Source organism: Mesoplodon densirostris, chromosome 14 (assembly GCF_025265405.1).
Source record: "Mesoplodon densirostris isolate mMesDen1 chromosome 14, mMesDen1 primary haplotype, whole genome shotgun sequence".
NCBI lineage: Eukaryota > Metazoa > Chordata > Mammalia > Artiodactyla > Ziphiidae > Mesoplodon > Mesoplodon densirostris.
The window spans coordinates 51,342,003-51,367,331 of NC_082674.1; the positions used below are offsets into that span (position 1 = coordinate 51,342,003).

At 44.2% G+C, this 25,329-nt stretch overlaps 1 protein-coding gene and 1 long non-coding RNA gene across 4 annotated transcripts in view; one reads left to right on the top strand and one right to left on the bottom strand.

Annotated features, from left to right (window-relative positions):
• PAPOLG (poly(A) polymerase gamma) overlaps nucleotides 1–7,011 on the top strand; it is a 37,413-nt gene extending 30,402 nt beyond the window's left edge. For 2 of the 3 annotated variants that reach the window (XM_060117135.1, XM_060117136.1), the window contains exons 22-23: nucleotides 1,116–1,210; nucleotides 1,382–2,386. In XM_060117135.1, coding sequence (XP_059973118.1) covers nucleotides 1,116–1,210; nucleotides 1,382–1,601 — 315 coding nt within the window. In that variant the 3' untranslated portion in view covers nucleotides 1,602–2,386. Of the gene's footprint in view, nucleotides 1–1,115; nucleotides 1,211–1,381; nucleotides 2,387–6,761 lie in introns of those variants that run through there. The other variant, XM_060117137.1, reaches the window with a different exon arrangement.
• Nucleotides 1–25,329, bottom strand: part of LOC132501525 (uncharacterized) — a 123,361-nt gene that overhangs the window by 46,756 nt on the left and 51,276 nt on the right. The window lies entirely within an intron of this gene.

Sequence of the window (25,329 nt, forward strand, 5' to 3'; positions counted from 1 at the left end):
AAAATGTCCTCATACTTTCTATTAGTTGTAGAATTTGTAAAATTTCTTTTAACATAAGAGTGGGTTACAAAAAGTAGAGGTGTATAATTATGTATGGTAATGGAAAAAAAATTTAAGATGGATATTAAAGTATGAAAGTGTGAAATGACATGTCTGGGTTTTGCTTTAAAAGATTTCAAGTATGATGGGTAAGGAGCATAAACCAAACAAATGTGGCAAAATTTTAATAATGTCTGAGTCTTCATTGTGGCATCTAAGTCTTCATTGTGGCATTTAAGTCTTCATTGTCCTTCCTATTCTCTACTTCTATGCACGTCTGAAATTTTTCATGTCTTTTTTTTTTGAATGGATGTGCGTATAATTCGTTTAGCCAAGGTAACATGCAAGGAGAATTAATTCTTGCAGTCATCTCTTGACAAGAAGCTGATATGCTGTTTCTGTCGGACAACTAACTATCTGTATTTTAGGCTTCTGTCTTTGTTTCTCAGTCTTAGACTTTGCCTTCATTATATAATAATCTTTAGTGTCTTCAAAAGCCCTCATATAGATGTCCCTGAATTTTACTATCACTGAAGTTACCTACCCTGACTATGAAGTTGGTTTTCTTAAAAACTTAATTATCTCACAAATTGGGTTATTCTTCTGCATGAATGTATTACAGAAACTAATTGAAGGATATAACTGGATATCAAGTTTTCCTCTGCATCACACACTCATTTTTTCACCTTGCACCCCAAGAATTTCCTGTTTAGTGACCATGCTCTTCAGCTATTTCTCTTTAACATTGCCTGAGTCTGAGGAGAACTTTGTTCTCTATGCATTTCTCAGTCTAGAAGTGGCAATTGATTAAACAAAGTCCTCTTTCCTATTCATACAGTCCTCCCACTTCTACCCTTTCCCTATCCCTCTGCTTTTCACCTGTTTAAAAATAATAATAATAATAATAAGTCCCCCAAACAAGGGGACTTGAACATAGGGAAAAAAAATTCAACACATACTTGAGTGTTTAGGAACTTAAAGCATGTGGGAAAAAACTCAGAGTTTTGTGACTGATTTACTCGTTGGACCTTTATAATGTGTATTTGTTTTTCCTACTTTGTATTTCTTTCTAACAGAGACCGCCCAGTAAAGAACTACCAGATACATCATCTCCAGTTCCAGCAAATAACATCCGTGTCATCAAAAATTCCATTCGACTGACCCTAAATCGGTAAAAGCAGTGCCTCCTTACTTAAGTGAATATGCAATCATTTAGTGGCATAGATGCAGCCACTCTTTTTAAGATAGAGGTGGCTGTCATACATAAAATAAGGTGAAAGTTACAGTCATCGGCCTAACAACCTTGAAGTGGTTTTTTGAACTCTTACACTTTGACCTGCAGATGCTGTAGCATTCTCTCATTGATTGCTACATACAGTTCTCTGAGGATCACCTGCTATCAAATTATCATCTACAATATTATGGCTTTGCGTTGGAGGTTTTACTGCCTTAACTTTCGATGCTTGTTTCTCTGTTGTGGGAACCAGTGCTTGGCTCTCTGGACACTGATAAAACAAGTCCTGAACACCGCCCCCTTCTTTTTTTTAAGTCTTATGTTGTAATCATTGTATAGAACTAAAAAAGTTGAAAACAAAAAACAAAAAAAGTAATTTCCAAATGTTAACACATTTACTTTAGCATTGAAGCCACTTTGTGAAACCTGAGATAAATGTGAGGTATCTTCTCTGCTTTCCTCATTTGTGTAGATGTACTTACTGTCTGTTCTGTTGATTTAAATTATTTTTTCTCAGATTGGCACACGGAATATTTAAATTTTTATTGTGCCTTTCTATCCAAATGTTGCATAGTTACCAGGGAGGATTAGTCCAGTGATTACATAAGAGTTGGGCACCATAAATTCTCTATATTTTGCCTCCCATGGAGGCCTTTGAAATGCATCTTTATTAAGAATCAAAATATGACCAGGATACTGAAAGTCAGTATATGAACGGTGAAATTGTTACATATCCTATCTCATGCCATTCTTGTTAGTTGACTGGTATTTTTTACTGAGGAGCAACTCATTCCGGCATCAACAGTAAGATGCCTTGAAGTATGGCAAACTTGTATTTTTGAAGTGTACGATTAACTTGGCATGATACTTGCTGACCATTACTTACCGCCACAACTTCAGACAGTTCCTTTGTGGACTAGGCATGCAGAAATGAGCAGTGGATTTTATTGAAACCTAAAGGCATTTTTGAATGAAATTGTTACCAACCATTAATTGGCTCAGGACCTTTGTAATTTTTATTTAAATATATGAGTTGTCTTTTTTTACACTGCTTTTTTCAGTGCATTTCTTAATATTTTTTAAGTTTCATGAATGCATGCTCCATTTATTAAAATCCATAACCATGTAATTCTTCTTGTAATATGTTGATTCAGTGTTTTGTAAATGAAGTCGTATGTATTTTCAGAGTATTTTTGTATGTACTGTAAGATACCATCTTTTCAAAGAGAAAACTTTAAAACCTTTACTGTCTCTCTTTAGTCTAATTTTTTAAATATGGATTATGCTTGAATTACTCTTAAAATGAAAATGTATAGATTACACAGCCAGGAATGTTGGTATATATTACCTTCTTCAGCTTTCACTCACCATTTAGTAGGTCCAGTAGGAAAAACACAAAATGGTACATTTGAATAGTGCAGGGAAAATTCTTGGTTATATAGTTTATAGGACTCATGGGGTGCCATTTAGCCAGTGGAGTAATAGTCCATTTTCTCTTGCAAGCCCTTTACCATTGAAATACTTGAATTCTGATTGTCAGAGAGCAGGATCCTTCTTTTCCCACTCCTGTTCCTGACCCCCTACATCTCTGAAATGGAAATTCTAGTGTTTAACTTTTACAAAGGAAGACTTCTTAGAAATAAAGACAAGCAAGGGGAAAACAATGGTTGTTCCGTTATTCACTTTTTATATAGCAAAAGACGAGAATGAAATCCCATAACCAAGTTGTAGCTTCCTTGGCAAAGCTGTTCTCTTAGTTGACCCTTTTTCTTTATTCAAGTATTTTGAGATTTGTTCTATAAATACTCTATTTGAGCAAAAGAGAATGATTATGAAAGGACTGAATAACTGTCACCTGACTTAAAACATTGATTGATGATTGAAAACTTCTTTAATAAGGGCTTTAAGAATTCCCCATACGTACATCCATGTTTACCCTATTATATAAACCGATTCCTTGGAGTAACTAGTGGAGTTCATCTTTAATAAGAAAGCAACAGGCCTAACCTTTGTACTGTAGTATAGTCATTCCTCTTGTTTTAATGGTCCATTTGACACGGGGTTAAGACATAGCCAAGAGTTTAACGTTATACTTCTCAAAGATAGCATTCTTCAACCTGTTTGGTAACTGGGGAGTTGATGAGGTGCTTTTGAGATAGCGGGTTTGGTCAGAAATGAAGTGTTTTCTACCCTGAACAGTAGGTAGAACATTGAGTACAGTTGACCCTTGAACAACACAGATTTGAACTACATGGGTCCAGTTATATGTGGATTTTTTTCAATAAATATAGTACTTGTACTTTCATTTCACAGAACTTTAAATTAATTAATTAATTATAGGGGAAAGTTTGATTGAGATCACAATATGTGGAATCGAAAGAACTAGGGTTTGATCCAGACGGTTTCAGCTTCCTGCCCTTGCGTGAGTCATGTATCAATTCCTTTGTTTTTGAAGCAGAGATAGCAGTACAGGTGTTTTCAACTGGGGTGACTGGGTCGGTGCCCCTAACTCCTGCATTGTTCAAGGGTCAACTGTACATTTTGTTACCATGGTAGGAGACCTCCATTGTAAGGGTTCCAAGTAAGTAAGAGGGAATGGTCTGCAGTTATGTGCTATGTTCAGAGGCACTAGGTAGATGCATTTGATTTCAAGTGTAGAGACTATACCTAGAAATATAACTAGAAATATATTTTATAAAGTCAAATAACCTGTTCTTCAGTATGTAGACACATGTTCATTTTCACAAGGGTATTTTAATCTCATTTTTCAGTGACTGGCTCTAAAGAATAATATATCAATGAAACAATTATCTGCTAGTTTAAACCTTAGGGACTTAACTAATCTGAGAGACAGGATAAATGGCTTAAAACCTTGTAAAACTGGGGCAAGAGGATTTTATAAGACTATGCTTACAGTAAGAGTTTTTGTCTTAAGGCAGCAATTTAGTAACATCATTAAAATGCTTACTGTCCTGTAGAGTTGCAGTGAAGTGAGGTGAAGATGGGCAATGTCGAAATGGGCTAAACTTATTTTCCACTGTGTCCCACAGCTTTGAAATAGAAATTCCTAACCTGCGGATCATGGACTGTAGGGAATCCCTTGCAAATGTATATAAGAAGTTTTTGTTCATATGCATTTTTCTGAGGGAAAGTTCATAATTTCATCAGCTTCTCAAAGTGTTCACGACCCTTTAAAAAAAGTTAGGAACCACAGCTGTTCGGGATTGAATAATCTCAAACTCTGCAATTTTCTTCTTAAGATTTTTCTGTGGTGTATTTCTGAAAATGTACTGTGGCCCTTAACTAGTAAGTGGGCTAATGAAGGACTCCGGAACACTGAATTTCTCTCCAAGCCTCTTTATATATCTCAGATGAAACTTCATCAGTATTTAGAAAAAGGCGTATGATTAGATTTATGTGTCTTCAGTTAACTTAGGTTCATTAACAGGGTCAAACTTAAGTTCAACAAATTTCAACCTAAGAATGATCAGAGTAGAATAGCTTAGAATAATGATAAGAAATGGTAAAAAAAAATAGGATTTATCATTAAAGATCCTAATCCTTTGATTTTGGTAGCCTTAAATTTTTTATTTCTCCATGTTTGTGGTTCAGACCAAAACAGACTGAACAGACCAATACAGAACTTTAGTGTAAAAAAATTTTTTTTAATAAATAAAATTGTGTGCATATTTAAATAAATAACTACCTATTAAATCTTCCAAAGCTTAGAATTTAGGTCATGATAATAGTGATGAATATAGTGCAAGTGGTGGAAGAAAACTGGTCTCAATAATGGTAACTATTTCCTTAGGATTTTTTAAAAGAATTGTACAAGGTCAGACCCTTCCCAAATTTCCCATTTTTTTCTGGAATAATTTTATATTTGAAGTAGTTGAACATAAGATTATCATCAGGCTTGCTATAATTTTTAATGTATTGCTGCATTTTTAGCAAGGACCCACGTAATTACCTTAAAAAGTGCTTAGGATATCTTTGAGGTAAATGGTGCTACATCACTTCACAGTATTATGTAAAATGAATGCAGCTCCTGTTCCTTTTTAGCTAGTTGTTTGTGTAGTTCATATTAATTTTTCCTGCCTTTTATCTGGATTGTCTTAATTTCTTAGCTGTACACACGAGCCTCATTATCTGTCTGGAATAAGTAATCAAATAAACTTGCTTTGATAAATAGGTGTTGATGATTGACTGATATTATTCGGGAGTAACTTAAAAGTACCAGACGTCATAACTTATTTATCAAACTGACAGCCAATTCGGTCCTTCACCACTCAAAGTCTTTGGCAGGTAGTGGTATCCACAACCTGCTTAACATAAAAGCAAAGTCCATACTCAATTTGCCTTACACAGAATATCTGATTAAACATTAGCAAGCAGTAGCATCTGCCTCAAGTGTTGAGGGCAAAATTCTATCACCCCGTGGTCAACATCAGGCAACCAGAATACTCTACTAATGGCTGGACAGAGGTGCATTTAGCAATCAGATCTTGGGTACTGTCCACAGAAGTACAAGCTACAGAGCTTGTCACAATCTTGTTAATGACTTGTTTTTAGCCTATCCACCTATCTTAAATCAGGTACTGAATTCACAGATAAGAACCTGCATCTACATCAAGATTATTAGCAAGCCACTCATGGTACCAGTGGAAACACACTTGACATTTATTAAGTTATTAGCAAAGCCTCCTGTCCTGAGTGAGCTGTAGATAACAGAAGGGCTTCTAATAGTCGCTTGTGAAGTACACTGATTGGAGTACCAGCTGACCATCCCTGGAGTGTGAATTTCTGATTAGGGCAACTCACTGCTCCTAGGATATAACTTTAACACAATTATCACACTGTGCTGAATGTGTTAAATTAACATCATAACAGGTTCTTTGTGGCTCTGAATGCATTAAGCTATTAAGGGCAAGATAGAATTTGATGCTTTTAAAGCGCATGTTCCAAAAACTATCTTTCAAACCATATCCAGCCAAACTTTATTACTTATTAGTCCTTAAAAAGACACACTTCTAAACCCTTCCTTGCCAATCTCTGATTACTGACATTTTGAGCCTAATGGCCACACAAAGCCTTCCACGATAACCTGGTCAGAATCAATCATCCTACCTTCCCAACATGTTACTTGTGACTTTTCAACGTTTCAGTTACTCTAACTTGCATAATGTTCTGTTTACATACTTGCTTTCCCCTGAGAGGTTGTAAGTTGAGAGTAGGAACCTATATCCAAGAATCTTTATGTAGTGGGTACCCAGAAAATACTGAGGAAGAAAATGTGTGAGGGACTTCCCTGGTGGTCCAATGGTTAAGACTGCGCTTCCACTGCAGGGGACATGGGTTCCATCCCTGGTCAGGGAACTAAGATCCCACATGCCGTGCAGTGTGGCCAAAAATAAATTTTTTTAAGTGCATGAGTCCTATTTCAATGGTTGGTTTTAATTTTTTTCGGTTTTGGTTTTTTTCTTTTTAGTTCGAAGAGGGTAATCTAGAAGAGAGACCTGATGAAGGAACTAACAGAAGCAAACGAAACAGTGAAAATCATTAAGGCACGTTTCTTTTTCACCGTGAAGATCATTAAGATGCATTTTTCAAACTTTTTCAACTGTAACAGTTAAAAACATTTTATATTGCAAGCCAGCACATACATACATGAATATGTGTGTATATATAATTTATATATGTTTATACACAGGTAGGTAATTAAAACAAGTTTCACAAAATGCTTTCCTACTATGCGAGATGCAGTTTGATACTTTAAGAGCCAGCTGTGATCTCACTAAGGTGATTTCACAGCCTCTCCTGAGTTGTGACCTACAATTTGAAATACACTACATTAGAAGTTCTCTTCCCCAAAGTTCATCTCAAACTTGGATCATCTTTCTTTATTCAGCCTGTTTTAGCATGCAAACTGTTACAGCAAATAGTACTGAAAGGCTAGTAGGGTGAAGCATGGGGGAGAAGTAGATGAAGTATAGCTAGCTACTCCTTTCTCCCAAGGAAAAATGTTACCCAAAAGACTTAACATCTTTGCATCAACTGACAAGAAAAAAAAATCATGAAAGCCAAAAAATCAGCAAACGGCAAGAATTGGGACATTTGGATGGTATTTATTTTAGTATGGGTTAGTTGACCTCAGCTGACCAAGGGGTGTCATCAATTCCTGGAGGGTGGACTGGGAATGCTAGACCATAATTATAAATGTTTAACATTTCCTAAGCAGTTAGGATGTGCCTTTTAAAACATTATAGCACTTAATCTTTACAATGATCCTAATAAGGTAGCACTGTTGTCCTTATTTTACAAATGAGGAAATTGAGACTTAAAGAGTTTATGTGACCAGCTCCAAATTGCATAACTATTAACTGGCAGACTCAGGAAGTATTATGATTCAAAGTATAGCGCTCAATCATATCTCCCATTTATGAAAGAACTTACATGGAGGTGTGGATGAAATTCCTGCCACCCTGCATTCTTCTGTGGAGTCTGGAACTTTTGAGGGAAGGCTGGCCAGCAGCAGCAACAGTCATTTGTGCCAGGCTGCAGGGGGCACTGTGGCCTCCTGCAGGGAGCCCAGGGCTAAGACTCAGGAAAGCCCAGTTCTGCCCAGCCTCTGCCACTTACATCTGTGTACCTTCAACAGACACTCAACCCCCCTGTGCTTTGCTTTCTCCCACCTGAAACACTTGCCCTTCAAACCTCATGAGGAAGCTGTGACATGAAAATATTCCAAAAGATTGGGAGGTTCTACAGACAGGATGGACAAACAGACTGTTAATCTCCCAGAATAAGCTGTGTAGCATTCCTTAACCATCAGTCTAAGAGCAGGAAAAAAAGGGATCCAGGAGGAATATCACCAAGAAAAGAAAGGTAAAAATGAAGTTTTACTTGATATGCTTGATCATAGTGAGAGGATATTAACACTTCTGTCAGAGTTTGAGAACCACCAAATAATTTTTTAAATGACACATCTTAGTTTCAGTGAAACTATATAAAAGGAAATATATGCTTTATATTATATATATATTTTTATATATAAAGTTATATAAAGAGGAAATAAATCCACAGTATATCACATGGCTCAGCTATAAACATTCATATGGTCATCATAATGTAAGTAGCCCCAAATTATACCTATATTGAGAAGGGGTGGCAGAGGGCGGCGGGGAGAATAGGGTGTAAGAGAGTGAAATCCTCACCTTCAGTGGTGGTAAGTAGAAAATATCTAAAACCAAAAAGTATAGAATAGTGTAAGCATGTTATTTAGAAATAATAGAAAAGTAAATAGTAACTAGGAATAAATAATAGGAGAAAAGTCTTAAAGACTTGAAAATAAATGGCTCTTGGGAGCAGAAATCAGGACTGAGGAAGAGGAAGGGAGAAGACGACTTTTTGTTGTTTTTTAAGAAGAGTTGTAGAACTTTTTGCCTTTTAAACTAGTATATCCACTATCTCTAACCAGTATGCAGTCAGAGAATGTTGTAGACTTTGGAACAGATAGATCTTGGCTCCAACTCGTACTGCTTGTGAGACCTTGGGTTCCAGGTTCCTCATCTGAAAAGTGAGACTATCAATACCTGTTTCGCCAGTGAAGCATCGAGAAGTGGTTTAGAAGCTCTGCAGCCAGACTGCCTAGGCTCAGACTCCAGCTCCGACTGACTGGCAGAAGTTGTGAAAATTCCTTAATTTCTCTGTGCCTCGGTTTTCTCTTCTGAAAATGGTGGTTATGATAACAGAACCTACCTCAAAGAGTGGCTAAATGGATTAAAAGAGAGATCCAGAAGCTCCTGGCACATAGTGAAGTTCAATGAATAACTGAGGCGTTAGAGGGTTACACAAAACAGTGCATCATGCACTCTGCATGGTGCTTGACCCTGAATGGGCATCCACTTCTAAACACACATCCAAAGAATCAGCGAGGAAGCCGGCGCTGGTCTCCCCAGCCAGACTGAAGTACTAGATCTCTACCTCCCATGCAATGATGTGAAGATAAGTGGTCCCTGCCCTGCCACCAAGCCCCTCTCTAAACATACTTCCTGGAAGAGTTGTTTTATTTGGAGAAAGTACATAAGACTCATTTAATTCTTACAGAGTTTCACTGGCTTGTTCTTTGGTCTGCTTAAAGGTTACAGCTGGTTAGGCTGAGATGAGAACGCCTATCAAGGCCGTTTGTGCCAGCCAGGGCTCACGGAGCGCCTAGCAGGGCAGCTGCACCACCAACGTGCAGTAGACGCTCTCTGGCTTAAACAAGCATCCTCTGATTTCAGTTGATCCTACACCTGTGAAACCTGCCCACGCATGGAGAGATGGCCACAGGAATGATCCAAAGCCACACCCGTCCCCAGACGTACCTATACCTCTTTACTCCCGCCTCTCCTGGGAGTGAGACAAGACTAACCCAGCTCCAAGTCACTTCCTGCCAGGGCTTCACGGCAATTCAAAGAACATCTAAGTGCAGGTTCTTTCCAAATAGATTGGTTTCTTGAAACTCACAAGAAGTCAAACATCAGAAAAGAGGGGATTTCTGAAAGCCACCCACTAGGATGGCAACTGGTCCTTGGTAGTTTCAAATATTAAGAAAAGAAAAACAAATCGGGGTTGATTAGGCAGTATCTAATCTCCCTGAGCACAGGAAGTGAAGGCAATTGAGCCTGATTTGCAGGAGGCCCTGAGGGTGTACAAAGCAGCCACTCCTCTAGCAAAGCCCACTCACGGTCTGCAGAGACACCTGCTTTTCCTGCCCCAAGCTGAGCACACCAGAGGGAAAGCACCATTAAATTCCCTGTGAGCTCAGGGCCCATTAACTGCACCAAGGTCACCAGGTGAAGGGGATGGGGAAGGAGGGAAGAAAGGATGAGATCAGTTTGACAGGCTAAGTTGATGGGGTCAGTGGGAGACAAGAGCCATGAAGCCATTCATTCCACAAATGTTTATGGAGCCCCCAACATTCACCAGGCATTGACTTAGCTACCCAGGACACAAACAAGAATGAAACTTGTCCCTGCACAGAAGGACCCCCTAAGACTGGTAGGAAGCTGACTGACATCTTGGTTCTGCCGCACCATGGGAGCACAGCAGAGGGACCCTTACTTCTGCTTTGGTCAGGGATGGTGCTAGGGAAGAACAACCTTAGGGTTGAAAGTTGTAGAACAATTAGGAGATTTCCAGGCAGACAAACAGTTAGGGGAGGTGGGAGGGTGAAAAGCAACGCAGAGGAAACTACATGTGCAAAGGATGGAGGTTCTGGAAATTAGATGGTGTAGTAGGGCTGTGTGAAAGGAGTACTGGATGCATTTAGGGAAAAGGTGTAAGAAGAGGCTAGAAATGTCAGCAGAGTCCCAATACCTGTGCATGGGAGAGGGAGAGAAAGAGGCAGGGAGACGGTGAGTTTCCTGCTATGGTCTAGCTAAGAAATGGGGAGAGCAGAAACCACAGCAGCAGAGAGGGGACATATTTCAAGAGGTTTCTGGGGGTAGAATGGATGGGATCTGCGGACAAACTGGATTAGGGAAAGAGTAGAGGATAGTTCCCACTTGCTTGGGTTGGAAGATATTTTTCTGTCGTTAATTCCGAGAATACAGGGGGCAGTGTTGGGGTAAGAGGGTCATGAATTCAGATTTGGCAGTGTCAAATTTGAGCTGCCTCAAGCTCACCCTTATGGAGATGTGTAGTAGAGAGTGGGAAATACAGACATACCTCATTTTATTGCACTTTGCAGATACTGTAATTTTTACAAATTGAAGGTTTATGGCAACCCTGCATTGAGCAAGTCTATCAGCACCATTTCTCCAACAACATTTTCTCATTTCCTGTCTCTGTCTCACATTTTTGTAATTCTCACAATATTTCAAACCCTCTACCGGTAGAAAGATTACAACTCGCTGAAGGCTCAGATGATGGTTAGCGTTTTTTAGTAAAAAGTGTTTTAGGGCTTCCCTGGTGGCGCAGTGGTTGAGAGTCCGCCTGCCGATGCAAGGGACACAGGTTCGTGCCCCGGTCCGGGAGGATCCCACGTGCCGCAGAGCAGCTGGGCCCATGAGCCATGGCCGCTGAGCCTGTGCGTCCAGAGCCTGTGCTCCGCAACAGGAGAGGCCACAACAGTGAGAGGCCTGCGTACCATAAATAAATAAATAAAAATAATTTTTAAAAAATGTTTTAAAAATTAAGGTATGTACTTTTTTTAGACATAATACTATTGTACACTTAACAGAGTATAAACATACCTTTTATATGCACTGGGAAACCAAAAAAATTTTGTGTGACTCATTTTATTGCAGTGGTCTGGAACTGAACCCGCAATACCTCTGAGGTGTGCCTGTACTGGTCTGGAGTACAGGAGAGAGGTCTTGGCTGGAGGTTCAGATTTCACAGTTTGGCAGGGTTGGCTTTACAGATACTTGTTAGTGGGGAACTAGCCTTATGAGAGGTGATCTCCTACTGGAGAAACAGAGGGGACAGCTTATCTGATCTTGGGGAAGGAACTAAGCTAGTGCAGCCAGGCCCTGGGGGCTTACCCACTCTGGATCTATCCTGCTGTGTGCTGAGTGGTTCCCTGGGACTGCAGTGGGTGGTCTGTAGAGAGTGAGCCACTTGAAGCCGACCCAAAGCTATGGTCTCCAATCAGCATTTTCAGTAATAAAGCCAACGTTTTGATCGCCATCTGTCTTCTACAAACTCATGAGGGAGAAGGTGTTATTTATTGAAACCACTGCCAAACTCCCAACACTACTAGTGTATGTTTTGTTTGCTGTACTTTTCTCTCCTCTGCATTCCAAGCAGGTGGTCAGGCCTGTTAGTGGAAATATCTTTCCTAAGATGTTTTTGCAGGGTGAGAAAGCAATCACTGGTAGCCTGTGCATGGTGTTCCTGGGGCCAGGGCTTTGAGACCTGCAAGAGGAGACAGAAGAGATTCGACCCTGGACTGGGAAGAGGGAAAATATCAGCAGGTCCCGGAGGACTGGGGTCTGGATGCTGCTCTGTGTCAACTCGTCAGGGAGGTGACAAGTCCTCAATGAGGACAGCTGATCAGTGCAGTTGGGAAGGCTGGACCCCAGGCCCAGGAGCTCTCACTTTACCAAGGATTGCTTTGCTCCAAGCAGTAAAGCCACTGGCCCTGAGGAACCATGGGCCCAGACCAGGGAACATCTCAGCAATTATCAGCCAGAACCAAAGACCAATGGCTTTGCCTAGAGGGACCTCCCAGGAGGAGCCGACCTTGGCACACCCCTGGGTGGTAGGGGGGGACGTTTACCGAGATTAATTTCCTGCCAGCACAGTAGAATCGGGGCTCATTGTCAGACTGAAGTTGATTTAAACAAAGTCAAGAAGTGTATTTCCTTCACTTGAGAGTTGGAAGACTAAGATTCACAGCTCTGACAGTAGTTATCAGAACACAGAGGTGCTGGGAGTACTGAATGCGGGGTCAGAGGGAGTGAAGCCAGGGAATGTGGGCAAAAGCCTGGACAATCTCAGATTTAGGGGTAAGTGAAGAAATAAGGGGCTGAAAAAGCAAAATCAGCAAGGCAAGAGACGCTAAAGAGAAGAGTTAATAGCCTTAAATACTGCACAAGTCCACTAAGACTAGGATTGAAATGTAGCCATGTGATCTGGCATTTAGGATGACCTTAGCAGAGCAGTGCTGTGGAGGTGGACTCGAATGCAAGGAATAAAGGTCACATTCTCAAAAAGAGCAGCAGGGGAAGAAGGGAGAATCAGGGGTCATAGATCGAAGTGGAGGGAAGGTTTATTTTGAACTTAAGAGATTTCTGAAGGTGCCTTAAGTTTGAGGAGAAGAAGCCAATGGAACAATTGCGGATACTTCATAGCACTGGATCCAGAGGACAGGAACATTTGCACATGTTGAGGAATGAGCCCAAGAAGGGAATAGGAATATGGAAAGGAAGGCAGAAGGTAGTAGTAGGCAGCTTCTAAGATGGCCCTCAGTGATCTCTGCCTCCTGGTATTCATGCCCTCGTGTAATCACCTCCCCTTAAGTGAGGGCTGGACTTACTGACTCACTTCTAACAAACAGAATGCAGTAGAAGTGATGGTAAGCTGCCACTTCTTTTTTTTTTTTAATATTTATTTAGGTTGCACTGGGTCTTAGTTGTGGCAGGTGGGCTCCTTAGTTGCGGCTCGCAGTCTCCTTATTTGTGGCTTGAGGGTTCCTTAGTTGTGGCATGCGAACTCTTAATTGCAGCACGCATGTGGGATCTAGTTCCCTGACCAGGGATCAAACCTGGGCCCCCTGCATTGGGAGCGCAGAGTCTTAACCACTGTGCCACCAGGGAAGTCCCAAGCCACTTCTGATATTAGGTTATAAAAAGACTATGCCTTCCATCTTGGGCACTCTTGTCTTGCTGTCCCTTGGGTCACTCCCCCGAGGGGAAATCAGCTGCCATGTGTAAGGCAGCCCTATGTAAAGGCCCATATCAGTGACCCTAGAAGAGGATCCTTCAGCACCAGCCAATAGCTTGATTGCACTCTTATGAGAGACCTTGAAGGAGAGGCACCAAACTAAAGCACAGCCAGAGTCCACAAACTATAAGAATAAATGTTTGTTATTTTCAGCCACTAAGTTTTGAATGCGGCAATAGATAACTATTAAGAAGTAGATATGTTTGCATGCAGGGAAGGCAAACATTTGAGGGAGCATGAGCCTGAAAGCCTTCCATTTTTTGTGCTGAGAGCAAGTTGAAAAAAAGAACAAAGGTTTGGCGTGGCTACATTGGAAGATGGGAAATTTAGCTGGCTAAGGATGCATGAAAGAATGGGCCAGTACTCTTAAGAGACCAACTGAGATTGGTGATTAAAAAAAAGTTGAAGCTAATGCAATAAGCAGTTAAGGAATTGTTGTCCAGCTACCTGGATACCCTGCAACAGAAGAGAAAGAGGTTGTTGAAATGACCAGGATTGGGAGTTTATAAGATGATGAAGTAGAAAGCCAAAGAAGCAAATCAGTTGGAGATGCTAGCAAGAGACAGGCTACAGTGATGGAACCACAGGAGAGGAACAAGAGGTGGTGAGAAGGTCACAATTGGATGGACAGAAAATGGTAGGTAGCCTCAGTGAAGCTGGGGAGCTGGTTAATGGGCTTAAGAGTGAGAGGAACCCAAAGGCCCTAGGCCTGTACTCAGAGGGGAGCAGTTCTGGGTGACCAGATGACTCAGGCTGTGCCCATGGGCGCAGGTTTCTTAAACAAGTGCCTTCTGCCAACTCCTCCAGTCTGATTCAAGCTAACCTGAGCTCCCTTCATCCCATCACCATGAACACCATGCTTCAACCACAAAGGACTCCTGTGGTTCTGTTCTTCTCATGTCGGTCTGGGTTGCCCTCCCTTCCACCCCCATCTTTCCCCAACAGATTCCTTTTCAACCCTCAAGCTCCAGCTCATGTTCTACATCCTAAGTGAGCTCCTCACAAATGTCTCCCATCTGAATTAATGCCTCCCCACCCCCAGCCCAGTTCTGCACCTATTACAGCCTTGAGTTTGCCATAGTTATCATTAGGTTGATGGGGTTTTCTGTTTTCTCCATCGGAAGGTACATCCTTGGTGGGCAGACAGTGCGAGCCAGGATCTTTAGGGAGCTGGTGTTCCCAGAAGAGTGTCTGATTTGCAGTCAGTGCTCAGTGCTGAACTGGATAAAGTAGTAAAATAAGGCTGAAGACACTGAGCATACAGTAAGTCTTCCTGAGGAACTCTGAGATGAAAAAGGCAGCGGGAGAGAGCGCTTCCGTTCACTGTGCACCTGCCGACACTCACAACAGCTGTGCCAGGGAGCTCTTCCAAGTTTGGAAAACTAAGGCTCAAAGGTTCCGACTTGGCCACCACTTGTCGCTTTACTCCTCCCTAGGGTCTCCTCCAGTCTCCAGACTAAAATCCATCAATATGCTGATAACTCCCAGAATTCCTCTCCAGCCCAGAGTGTTCCCGGGCTGGACTCTAGACACAACTCCCACTGCCTCTGCCACATCTCTAACAGGCCTCTCAAACGCACTGGTCACAGACTCCTGATTCCACCGCAAAATGTGTTGCTCCCACAGCTGTCTTCACCCTAGTAAACGGTGACTCCGCTCTACCAGGTAGGACTAAAAAATATCGACTCTTCTCTCTCACACACCCTCCCTCAGTGGTCCGATCGATCGGCACTTCCTGTCAGCTCCACCACCCGCGGGTGTCTACATTCAACCACCCACTCCCCTGCTTCCAGCACCTGCCACCTGGATTACTGCAAGCCACTCCTTAACACCTGCCGGCTTCCCGCCTGCCCCCTTCAGCCCATTCTCGGCACAGCAGCAGAGAGGTTCTTTTCAAATGTAAATCCCATCTTTCCGCTCTCCCGTTTAAAACCTTCCGCTAGCGCCCCATCTCAGATCCTCAGATGGCCTAACAGGCCCTGCCTGATCCAGTCTCCTGTCAATCACTGCTCGGATTTTTTATTATTATTATTTTTTGCGGTACGCGGGTCTCCCACCGCCACGGCCCCTCCCGTTGCAGAGCACAGGCTCCGGACGCGGACGCGCAGGCCCAGGGGCCACGGCCCACGGGCCCAGCCGCTCCACGGCACGTGGGATCCTCCCGGACCGGGGCACGAGGGCACGAACCCGCGCCCCCCGCATCAGCAGGCGGACTCCCAACCACTGCGCCACCAGGGAGGCCCACTGCTCGGATTTTTTTAAATAGCTTTTTCAGATATAATTCACATAACATACAGCTTGCCTACTTACAGTGCACAACGGTGTGGCTTTTAGCACATTCCCAGAGTTGTGCAGCCACCATCTCAGGTTACAACGCTTTCATCATTTCAAAAAGAAGCTGAATCCCCTAGCCATCACTCCCCCATCTTCCCCTGTCTCCCAGTCCCAGGCACCTGGCTTTCTGTCTCCATAGATTTCCCTTTTGTGGATATTGCCTTGAAATCTGAGTTTCTCTCTGCCTCCTGAAAGCCCCTTCTCCCCACCTCCTCTCTCTTCCTCTCCTACCCCACCCAACACCTTGGCCTCCTGGTGCTCCCTGAACACTCCCTTCTCAGGGCCTTTGCACTTCGGTTCCCTCCACCTGAACCCCACGGTCCCCAGATCACGGCCACACCTCATGTCTCCACTCAAATGCCACCTTCTCAGGGAAGGAAGCCTTCCCTGACCTCCACACAAAACAGCACTCCCATTATTCGCTTACCCCGCACCTTACTTACTTTCTCTGCGTCACTAATTATATATAATATATGTAATTTATAATATATATATATAATTATATATGATATCAAGTATGCATATTTTTTTCCCTTTTTTAATTGCCTGTGTCTCCCTGCCACCCATGGAATATAAGCTCCAGAGGGAAGGGGTTACCACTTTTGTACCCTTAGTGCCTTGAACAGCACCTGAAATATACTCTATAATATCACCAAATGAACAGCAGAAACAGGACTTGAACATGAGTCTACTGGACTCCAAAACCTATACCTTCAGTCATTGTACCCTGCAGATCTTAGAAAATGGGAAGGATTTGGACAGTGGCAAGAGGTAGAAAGGTCTAACGCCCATGCTCAGGGTGGTGGATGCTGAGGTACGTTGCCCAGGTCTCCCCTCAGGATGGGGTGTTCTTTACCCCAGCTGCGGGGAGCGTTGGCAGCCAGCAGCTCACAGCTGCATCCTCAGGGCTGGCCCTGGCCTAAAGAGAGCCGCCTCCCTCAAGGCCACTCTGCCCCTTTCCAAAGCAGCCTGTATCCAATGGTCAATGTGGGGTATAAAGCCTGCCCCGAGCTCCAACTGTAAAGGGCCATCCTAGCTCCAGAGCTCCTTGTGACATCAGGTGAAGCCTTTGTTGGGACAGCATCAAAGTTCAACTTTTCCGGGCCTCCCTGGTGGCGCAAGTGGTTGAGAGTCCGCCTGCCGATGCAGGGGATACGGGTTCGTGCCCCGGTCTGGGAGGATCCCATATGCCGCGGAGCGGCTGGGCCCGTGAGCCATGGCCGCTGAGCCTGCGCGTCCGGAGCCTGTGCTCCGCAGCGGGGGGGGCCACAACAGTGAGAGGCCCGCATACCGCAAAAAAAAAAAAAAAAAAAAAAAGTTCAACTTTTCCCTCCAACAATCCTGCTTCCTTTCCTCCTCCCACAGGCGTTCATCTTGAGTTCAGTCCCCAATAAACTTTGTGCAGGCAAATCTCTGTTGCACAGCCTACTTCCTGGGGAGCTCAACCTGTGATGCTCAGAATAAATCATCCAATGACTTTCCAGAAAGGTCAAAGGATCTTTGGGAAACTGGACACAGAACAAATAAGCTGGGCCACTGAAAGCTATGCCAACAACCAGATGAGCCAGTCCTACCTATGTTTACATGAGCCAGGCTCATCACATCCCTTTTAACAGAATAACATGGAAAGGAAGAGAATGTGGTGTGCGTGGCCCATGACCACTGCCACGGCTTGGGAGCATCCCTCACGTGAAAGCAACTTCATCTCTTAGCCAAGCAGACCTCAGCTTGGGTCCCTGTCTGTGCCGTGACCTCACCCTGCTGAGCCAAATCTGCAGCAACTCATGAGTCATCGGGCTCAATCATAATTTCCTATTAGCTACGTACCCTGCCCCAAGGGACAGTGGTTATCTTCACCTCCCCCTTCTGGAGCCTGGCTGCTGAGTGGGAGAGAAGAGGGGAGGGGAAAAGGAGTCATCAAGAAATGCCAACCCCAAGGGGGCAGCACCATCCCTGCCTGAAGTCCGGAGAGGAACAGGCAAAATTATTAAAATCACACTTGCCTGTCAGCCTTTTAGTTGAATAAGAAATTAGAAGGTGGTCTCCTCTCTAGTATGGGAGCAGCTTGAGGGCAGGCATCAGTTATCACAAGTAATACTACAGCCATTCATAAGACCATGAGTCATCCTAAGGCCACTTCTCATAGAGACTGGGCCAAGCTCTGTTCTGGGCACTTGACATATGTTCACTAGTTTCACCCTCTTAACAACGCTTTCAGGTAGGTGCCAATCTTATCACCCTTATTTTGCACATGAGACTAAGGCACAGAAAGCTTAAGAAAGGGTAGGGAACTTACTAAGGCCACACAGGTTACAAGAGAGTTTGGCCACTGTACCTACCACACTACCGGTGTGTATAATTCAGGGCCGAAGGCAGTGGTGGGGTTTGGTGGGGTACACTGCCCCGGCGGCCCTTCTCACAGCTAACCACACACCTCTCAGGGGCAAGTAGGGGTGAGCGGCCCCCCAGAAACCTGGGTTAAAGAAAACATGGGTTAAGGAGAAGTGCAGGGGCTTCCCTCCAAGCCCCCCTTCTTCCTGCCTAGGGTATGGGCTGTGAACATCCCCCCATGCCTTGATTCACGGCGCCTGCTTTCTCTCTGATGCATTCATTCTTTCCAGATTCTTTTACTTTCTTTCCGTTTGCTCACAAGGGAAGGCCTGCTGGGGCGGAAACATCACGCTTGAGTGAAAGGAGAACAATGGGTGCTGGCGGCCGAGGAAGCCTCGAGTGTGGTGGCTGTATTGCGGTTCCAGAACTTCCTCCAGACAAGATCTGATCTGACAAGACACACAGCAAGGCTGATGGAGACATTCATCACTTCCTCCCTCAATAAAAGGTGCTAATAAAATAAACTTCTCCTCTCACTGGCCACTTGGCCGCTGTGTTGATTACAGCAAGATCTTTATGGACTCTGGTTCTTTTTGTTTGTTTGTTTGTTTTTTTGCATTACGTGGGCTTCTCACTGCTGTAGCCTCTCCCGTTGCGGAGCACAGGCTCTGGACATGCAGGCCCAGCAGCCATGGCTCACGGACCCAGCCGCTCCGCGGCATGTGGGATCTTCCCAGACCGGGGCACGAACCCGTGTCCCCTGCATCGGCAGGCGGACTCTCAACCACTGCGCCACCAGGGAAGCCCTGGACTCTGGTTCTTTACTCGCCCTTTCCGAGTATTATTTTCCTTGTACCTATAAGTCCCAGCCCCTCCCAACACACACACACACACACATACAAGAACTTGGCTGCGTTTTTCCTTGGGCATCTCTGGGTAGTGTTGTTTATTCCCAGGTTACCCTCCTGGACCCAAAAGAGTGATGATCCCCTTAGGTTCCAGATTTTAGAACTGTAAGAATGTCTAGGTTTAGCTAGACGAGTGTTTCCCAAGCTGTGTTCATTATTACCCCCTAAAGAGCCTTGTCAGGTATTCTTTTCCTAATCGCCCTCCTTCCCATGACTACCAGCATGTCTACCAGCATATCTCAGGGCCACGAACCATTGTAACATCTAAGATTCTTTTCACATACCTCTGCCCTCACCCCCTGCCCCACTCCACCTAAGAAACACCTTGGGGTCAATATCGCCTGCTAAGAATATATGAGCTGGAATCAGCAACGGAGTTTCCAGCCTGGCACTTTCTTCCTTTCAGTGGTGATTGCTGACATCCTGCCCCAGCGCTGCATTTCTTGCTCCTGGCTGTAAATAAACTCCCATCTACCTCTCACAGTCAAACCTTAAGCCTGAAGTAATTTCACTCCTAGGTAATTACCCAAGAGAAATGAGTGACTGTGTCCACCATTAGACCAGTACAAGAATGTTCATAGCAGCTTTAATTGTAACAGCCAAAAACTGGAAACAACCTAAGTGACCGTCAATAAGAGAATAGATAACTTAGGATATATTCACACAATGGAATATTACCAGCAACAAAAAGGAACAAACTACTGCTACATATAACATGGATAAATTGCAAAAACAATGTAAGTGAAAGAAAACAGACACAAAAGAGCATATATGGTATGATTCCATATCTATGAAGTTCAAGAACAGGCATGGTGATATTCAGAATAGTACTGATAGTTACCTCTGGGACAACTTAGAGGGAAATTTCCTCCTCTATCTTGATCTGACTGATTGTTACATAGGTGTACTCAGGTTAAAATGTGTGTACTTATATAAAAATAAAAAGTCTAGCTATACACTTAAGATTTGTGCACTTATCTCTGTAAATTATACCTTAAAATTTTAAACAGGTCCTTGAAAGCTCCTAAAAAACAAATCAGCCAGAGGTGCCTGGTTAAGATGCAGATTTCAGGGTCCCGTTCAGAGACCTACTCTATGGGGCAGGGCTGAGAAACTGACCCTTATCCAAGGCTCCCGGTTATTCTGATGCAGGTTGTCCTGGCATTACCCTCTAAGACACACTGGTCAACAGCACCAAGGCATGTGGGATCTTAGTTCCCCGACCAGGGATCAAACCAGCGCCCCCTGCATTGGAAGGGCGGCGTCTTAACCACTGGACCACCAGGGAAGTGCCCAGGTCAAGAGTTTTAGCAGAAGGTATTTACTGGTTTCAGTGGCATCTTGGTACATGTTCCCATTCCATAAACCTAAAGAACTTGGAGTGAATGGAACAAATGTAGCAAAATGTTCCCTGAAAAGCTGTGAGAAATGCAACAAAAATAGACCCCTATGTCCTATAAGCTTAAACTGAATCAATGTGAAGGCAAACTGCCCCCTAGGAATGAAGGCTATGATGTTGGAGGCAAGGAAAAAAGGCAGAGAAAGGGACCCTTTAGACTAAACAGTTTTTGTTTGTTTGTTTGTTTGTTTTGCGATATGCGGGCCTCTCACTGCTGTGGCCTATCCCGCCGCGGAGCACAGGCTCCGGACGCGCAGGCTCAGCGGCCATGGCCCACGGGCCCAGCCGCTCCGCGGCATGTGGGATCCTCCCAGACCGGGGCACGAACACGTGTCCCCTGCATTGCCAGGCGGACTCTCAACCACTGCGCCACCAGGGAAGTCCTAGACTAAACAGTTTTGAATTGCTGCACTTGAGTACTCTGGTTGCATCCCACCCTAAATCATTGTGTGTGGAAGGCAGAGAATCTTATGTGGACCTGAGTACTAGCTCCTCCCGTTGAGCTGTGTGACTTTGGGTTACTTAACAGCTCTGATCTTCAGTTCCTTCTGTCTAAAATGGGAATAACAGAATTTACTTCATGGGGTTGTTGTAAGGATTAAAAGAGAGAAAGAATATAAGGACATTTTACCATATGTAGGGAAGGAAAAAAGTTTTTTTCCCTCTACCCTGTTAGGTTCTGTACCTGGGCCCTGTAAGTTAGACTGACAAAAGACACATTAACAAGAGAGAAACAAACAGAAGTGTATTAACATGTGCATTGCACATACCTATGGGAGTACCCAGTGATGTGTAACTCAGAGGGGTGGTTACAACTCGGGCTAGGTGGCATCTTAACAAAAGAACAACACACTTTGAGAAGTGACAAGAAAAGGAAAAGGACTTTGAATTTCTAGGGAAGCAAATCGTGGGAAGACAAATACATGGGGGAACGAATGAAAGACAAAGTCTTGTTAGTAAAGTTTGTTATATAGATTCCTCTGGTGCCACCTCTGAGCTGATAAGGGTCTAGAGGTATTTCCAGTGATGAACTTCTGTCCTTCCTGGTAGAGAGGGGAAAGGGACACCTTTATAAACTTCTGTCCTGCTTCTAGGCAAATAGGGAGAGGACAGAGAGCTTTTCTTATATCTGCTTCTTCTCAATTGCTGGCAGTTCAGAATAATCCTTATACCAGAGTGACATATTTGGGGGAGGCAGATTCTGCTACCAGTCATATGCCTGGCATGCAGAAGGAGCTTGTTAAGTGTGGCTTTCCTGAAATGTAAGTTGTTTGCAGTAGCTTCAGCTCCTCATTCACACATCAAATATTTATTGGGCACCTGTTTTGTTCCAAATACTGAGGGGCCAGGGCTGGAAGGATGGATGAGATGTAGACATGCACAGCAGATGAGGTGGGCAGAACGACCTGGGAGGACAGGAACTGGGGATACGCTGCACAGTGCAGGCAGCAGCCCCACCCCAGTCTCGGGGACCAGGGACGGTGTCTCAAGTTCCCCCAAGCTGCGTTTAGCAAGATAAAGGGAAGTTGCCAGAAAGGCTGGCATAAGGACAAACAAAGGCCTGGGGTAAGCAGGGCATCTAGCTGTGTAAACTTTCTGGGTTCTCTTTCATGGGGTGCATTGATATGAAATGCACAGCATCTAGGGAGAGACTGCTGTGTGCCAGGCACTGGGTCGGATGCTGTGAGGAACATGAGGCTAAGTCAGTCCATGCTCTCAGGAGACTTTCATCTGAATCAAGTCCTCCCCAAACCCAGGTAAAAGACAGCAGGGGATCGAATTACACACATAATTCGTATCTGACCTACGTTGTGAACCAACTGCTAGTCTGCAGAGGGGAGGGCTGCAGTCTTGGGTGCTCTTACTGTTTGGCCCCTGGACCTGGTAAAAGTCTCTGACCATGGGGGGAGCCGGCAAGCATGCTGACTGGCCCAGTCCTACTACCTCTGTCACCCTCAAGGTACAGCATTTATGAGGTTCTGCTTCTTGGAAGTCAATTGCCAGGAAACACTCGTGAGTGGCAGGAACCATACTCCACCTCTGGTAGGTGGGCAGTATCTTTTCCCAGGTATCTCAGGCAGAATCCAAAGGCCACCATGTCACTTTGTCATAAATTCTACCTTTTCAAGAAACGTATGCTCTCTGTGGAACTGAGCAACCTCTCCAGGGCTGTGAGAAGTGGTTCATGCTCAGCGGCATAGTAGTAACTGTTTAACATCGGCTCTGCAGGAAAAGAAAGCCCTGCCTTGTTCACCAATTTCTCTGGTGTAAATACTCCCACCATGACCAATTTCAAGCTACCAAAGCTACGCCACTGAGTGTGGAGTCGGGAAGAGATGTGTACGATCAGCTCTGGCCAGTGGAAAGGAGTCCGCTCCAGCACAGCCCTGAGTCATGCCCTTGGCAGCCCCTGAAAGATGACTCACCAGAATGATTTGTAAATATAACCTCAGTGATGAATAACGGCATATTCTTAAAAGCCCAAAAGCATTGTCTGAAACACCTTCGGGCACGAGAGTGACCTGCTCTCAGAGCTGGGCTCACGGTTCTATTCTTCTCTGGATCAGGCTACCTTCCATATCAAGTCCCATCATTTTTCTGCCCAGTCTCCTCCTACCCATCCATCCTTCCATTTTTCAGCTTAAGTTACTTCCTCAAGGAAATCTTCCCAACACTCCAGCCTCCACTTAACTCCTCCTACCATGAGCTCTCAAGGCCCCACCCACGTCTCCTTGCTGGGCTCATCACAGTTTAATGTTAAATGTTGTTGGTGTGATTATTTGATTTGTATCTTTCTCCCTCTAGACTAAATTCCCAAAAGGCAGAGCCTGGTCACCATTGATCCCTCCCCCAGCACATCATGGGAGCTCAGAATATACTTGTGGGACAATGAAGTAGATGATGTGAAGAAGAGTCTAAACCAAGAGAACCGACACAGGGCAGAGGCAGAAATTCCTTTCAGGATCGCCCCATGGCGCTCTCTCCACCTTCCGTCAGTAGCAAGGTTTTCAGCTTCAGTGTCAATTTAGCCCCAGGGTTATCCTCATCCAGTAGAGGAAAAAACTGTCCAGCTCTGATGAGAAAGCCCTCTAGCCATGGGCTACCACTAGCCTTACATGGCTTGTGTACAAGTGAGACAAAGATCTCCTCTCTGGCCAGATGCAGCCCCAAGGACCCTTGATTTGCTACAGGATGCTCTTTGGTGAAGAAAAACGCTCCTCTTCCTCAGAGCACACAGCTTGGTGGGCAGCAGTGGAACTGAATTTCAGCCCTTAATCCACCACCTTTGTGCCTGGTACAAACTGCAGAAGTATGCATAGCAGCCCTGCTGGCTTGGCCTCCCCAGGAGCCAGCCTTGCCAAGATCTAGGAACAGAGAGTTGAGGGCAGAGGGAACAGCAGTGCAAAGTCCCCAGGGCAGGGCTGAGCTCAGGCATTGAGAAATAGGAGGAAGTCAGAGAGGGCAGCAGGGGCCAGAAGGGGAAGGGATTTGACTTGTGAAGAGCTTATATTTCAAGTGTTGTTGAATTGAACGGAAGTCGTAAAATTGGATAAAACAAGAATTTTCACTCTTATTGTCATGACCTATTGACCACAATGGGAATAGACCCTGAGGGAATGTACCAAGGTGGCCCCCTTATTATACACAATCGTTTGGGGACCAGGTCCCCTCCCAGGTCATGCAAGACCTGAGCCAAATTATATTGTGAACCCTCCTTCCTCCACTTTCCCCTCCAGGTAAAAGCAGGTTACAATAAGCACAGAAGATGGCCTTAAAGGGGTGGACATTTATTGTTACATGTACCTATCCCCTTTCCCTCCTTTTGGAATTGTTTCTTTTCCTAATCCAAACATGTGATTTGAATGAGGGCTGCCATGTTCTTACAGACCTGGCTCTTGGCCTGAGGTGGAAACTTGGCCTTAACTAAACCAGCTGAATTCTTCCCTAGGGTTTTAAAAATATGGACCAGAGAGACCTGAGTAACTCCTTCCTGTTGCATTTATTTTCCTGTTTTGGAGGTGAGCACTTATTACAAAACTAGGCTTGGGTATAAAGGATACAATGGTAATAACAGGAAAGGACACAGTCCTGCCTCCATGGAGGTTATAGTCTAGTGGGACGGACTAGACTAGTCCCTCCCACTAGACTGTGAAATTACAAAGGGGACAGTTACTACAAAGAAGAGGCTGGTGGTACTCTGAGACCTGTGATGGGTGAAGTTGGTCTTGGCTGGCTTCTCAGAGGAAGTGATGACTGAGCTGAGATCTAGGCATTGGGAATGGCATGTGAGAAGACTAAGTGGCAGGAGAGAGCATGGTGAGTATAGGCAGAGAGGATGGCATGACTTGAGAAGAGGGAGAAGGCTGGAGTGCGGTCTGATGCCAGATGAGGATAGAGGTATAGGAAGAGACCATTATGTGTTAGGAATTGTGTTTTGTTCTAGTTATAGAGACCTGTAATAGGAGTGGCTTCAATAAGATAGACATTTATCATTTCTAAAAGTTGTCTGTAGATAGAAAGTAAGCATCTTTATCCCAAGCTCCTTCCACCATTTTCTCTGCCTTTTTTTTTTTTTTTTTTTTTTGCTGTACGCGGGCCTCTCACTGTTGTGGCCTCTCCCATTGCAGAGCACAGGCTCCAGAGGCGCAGGC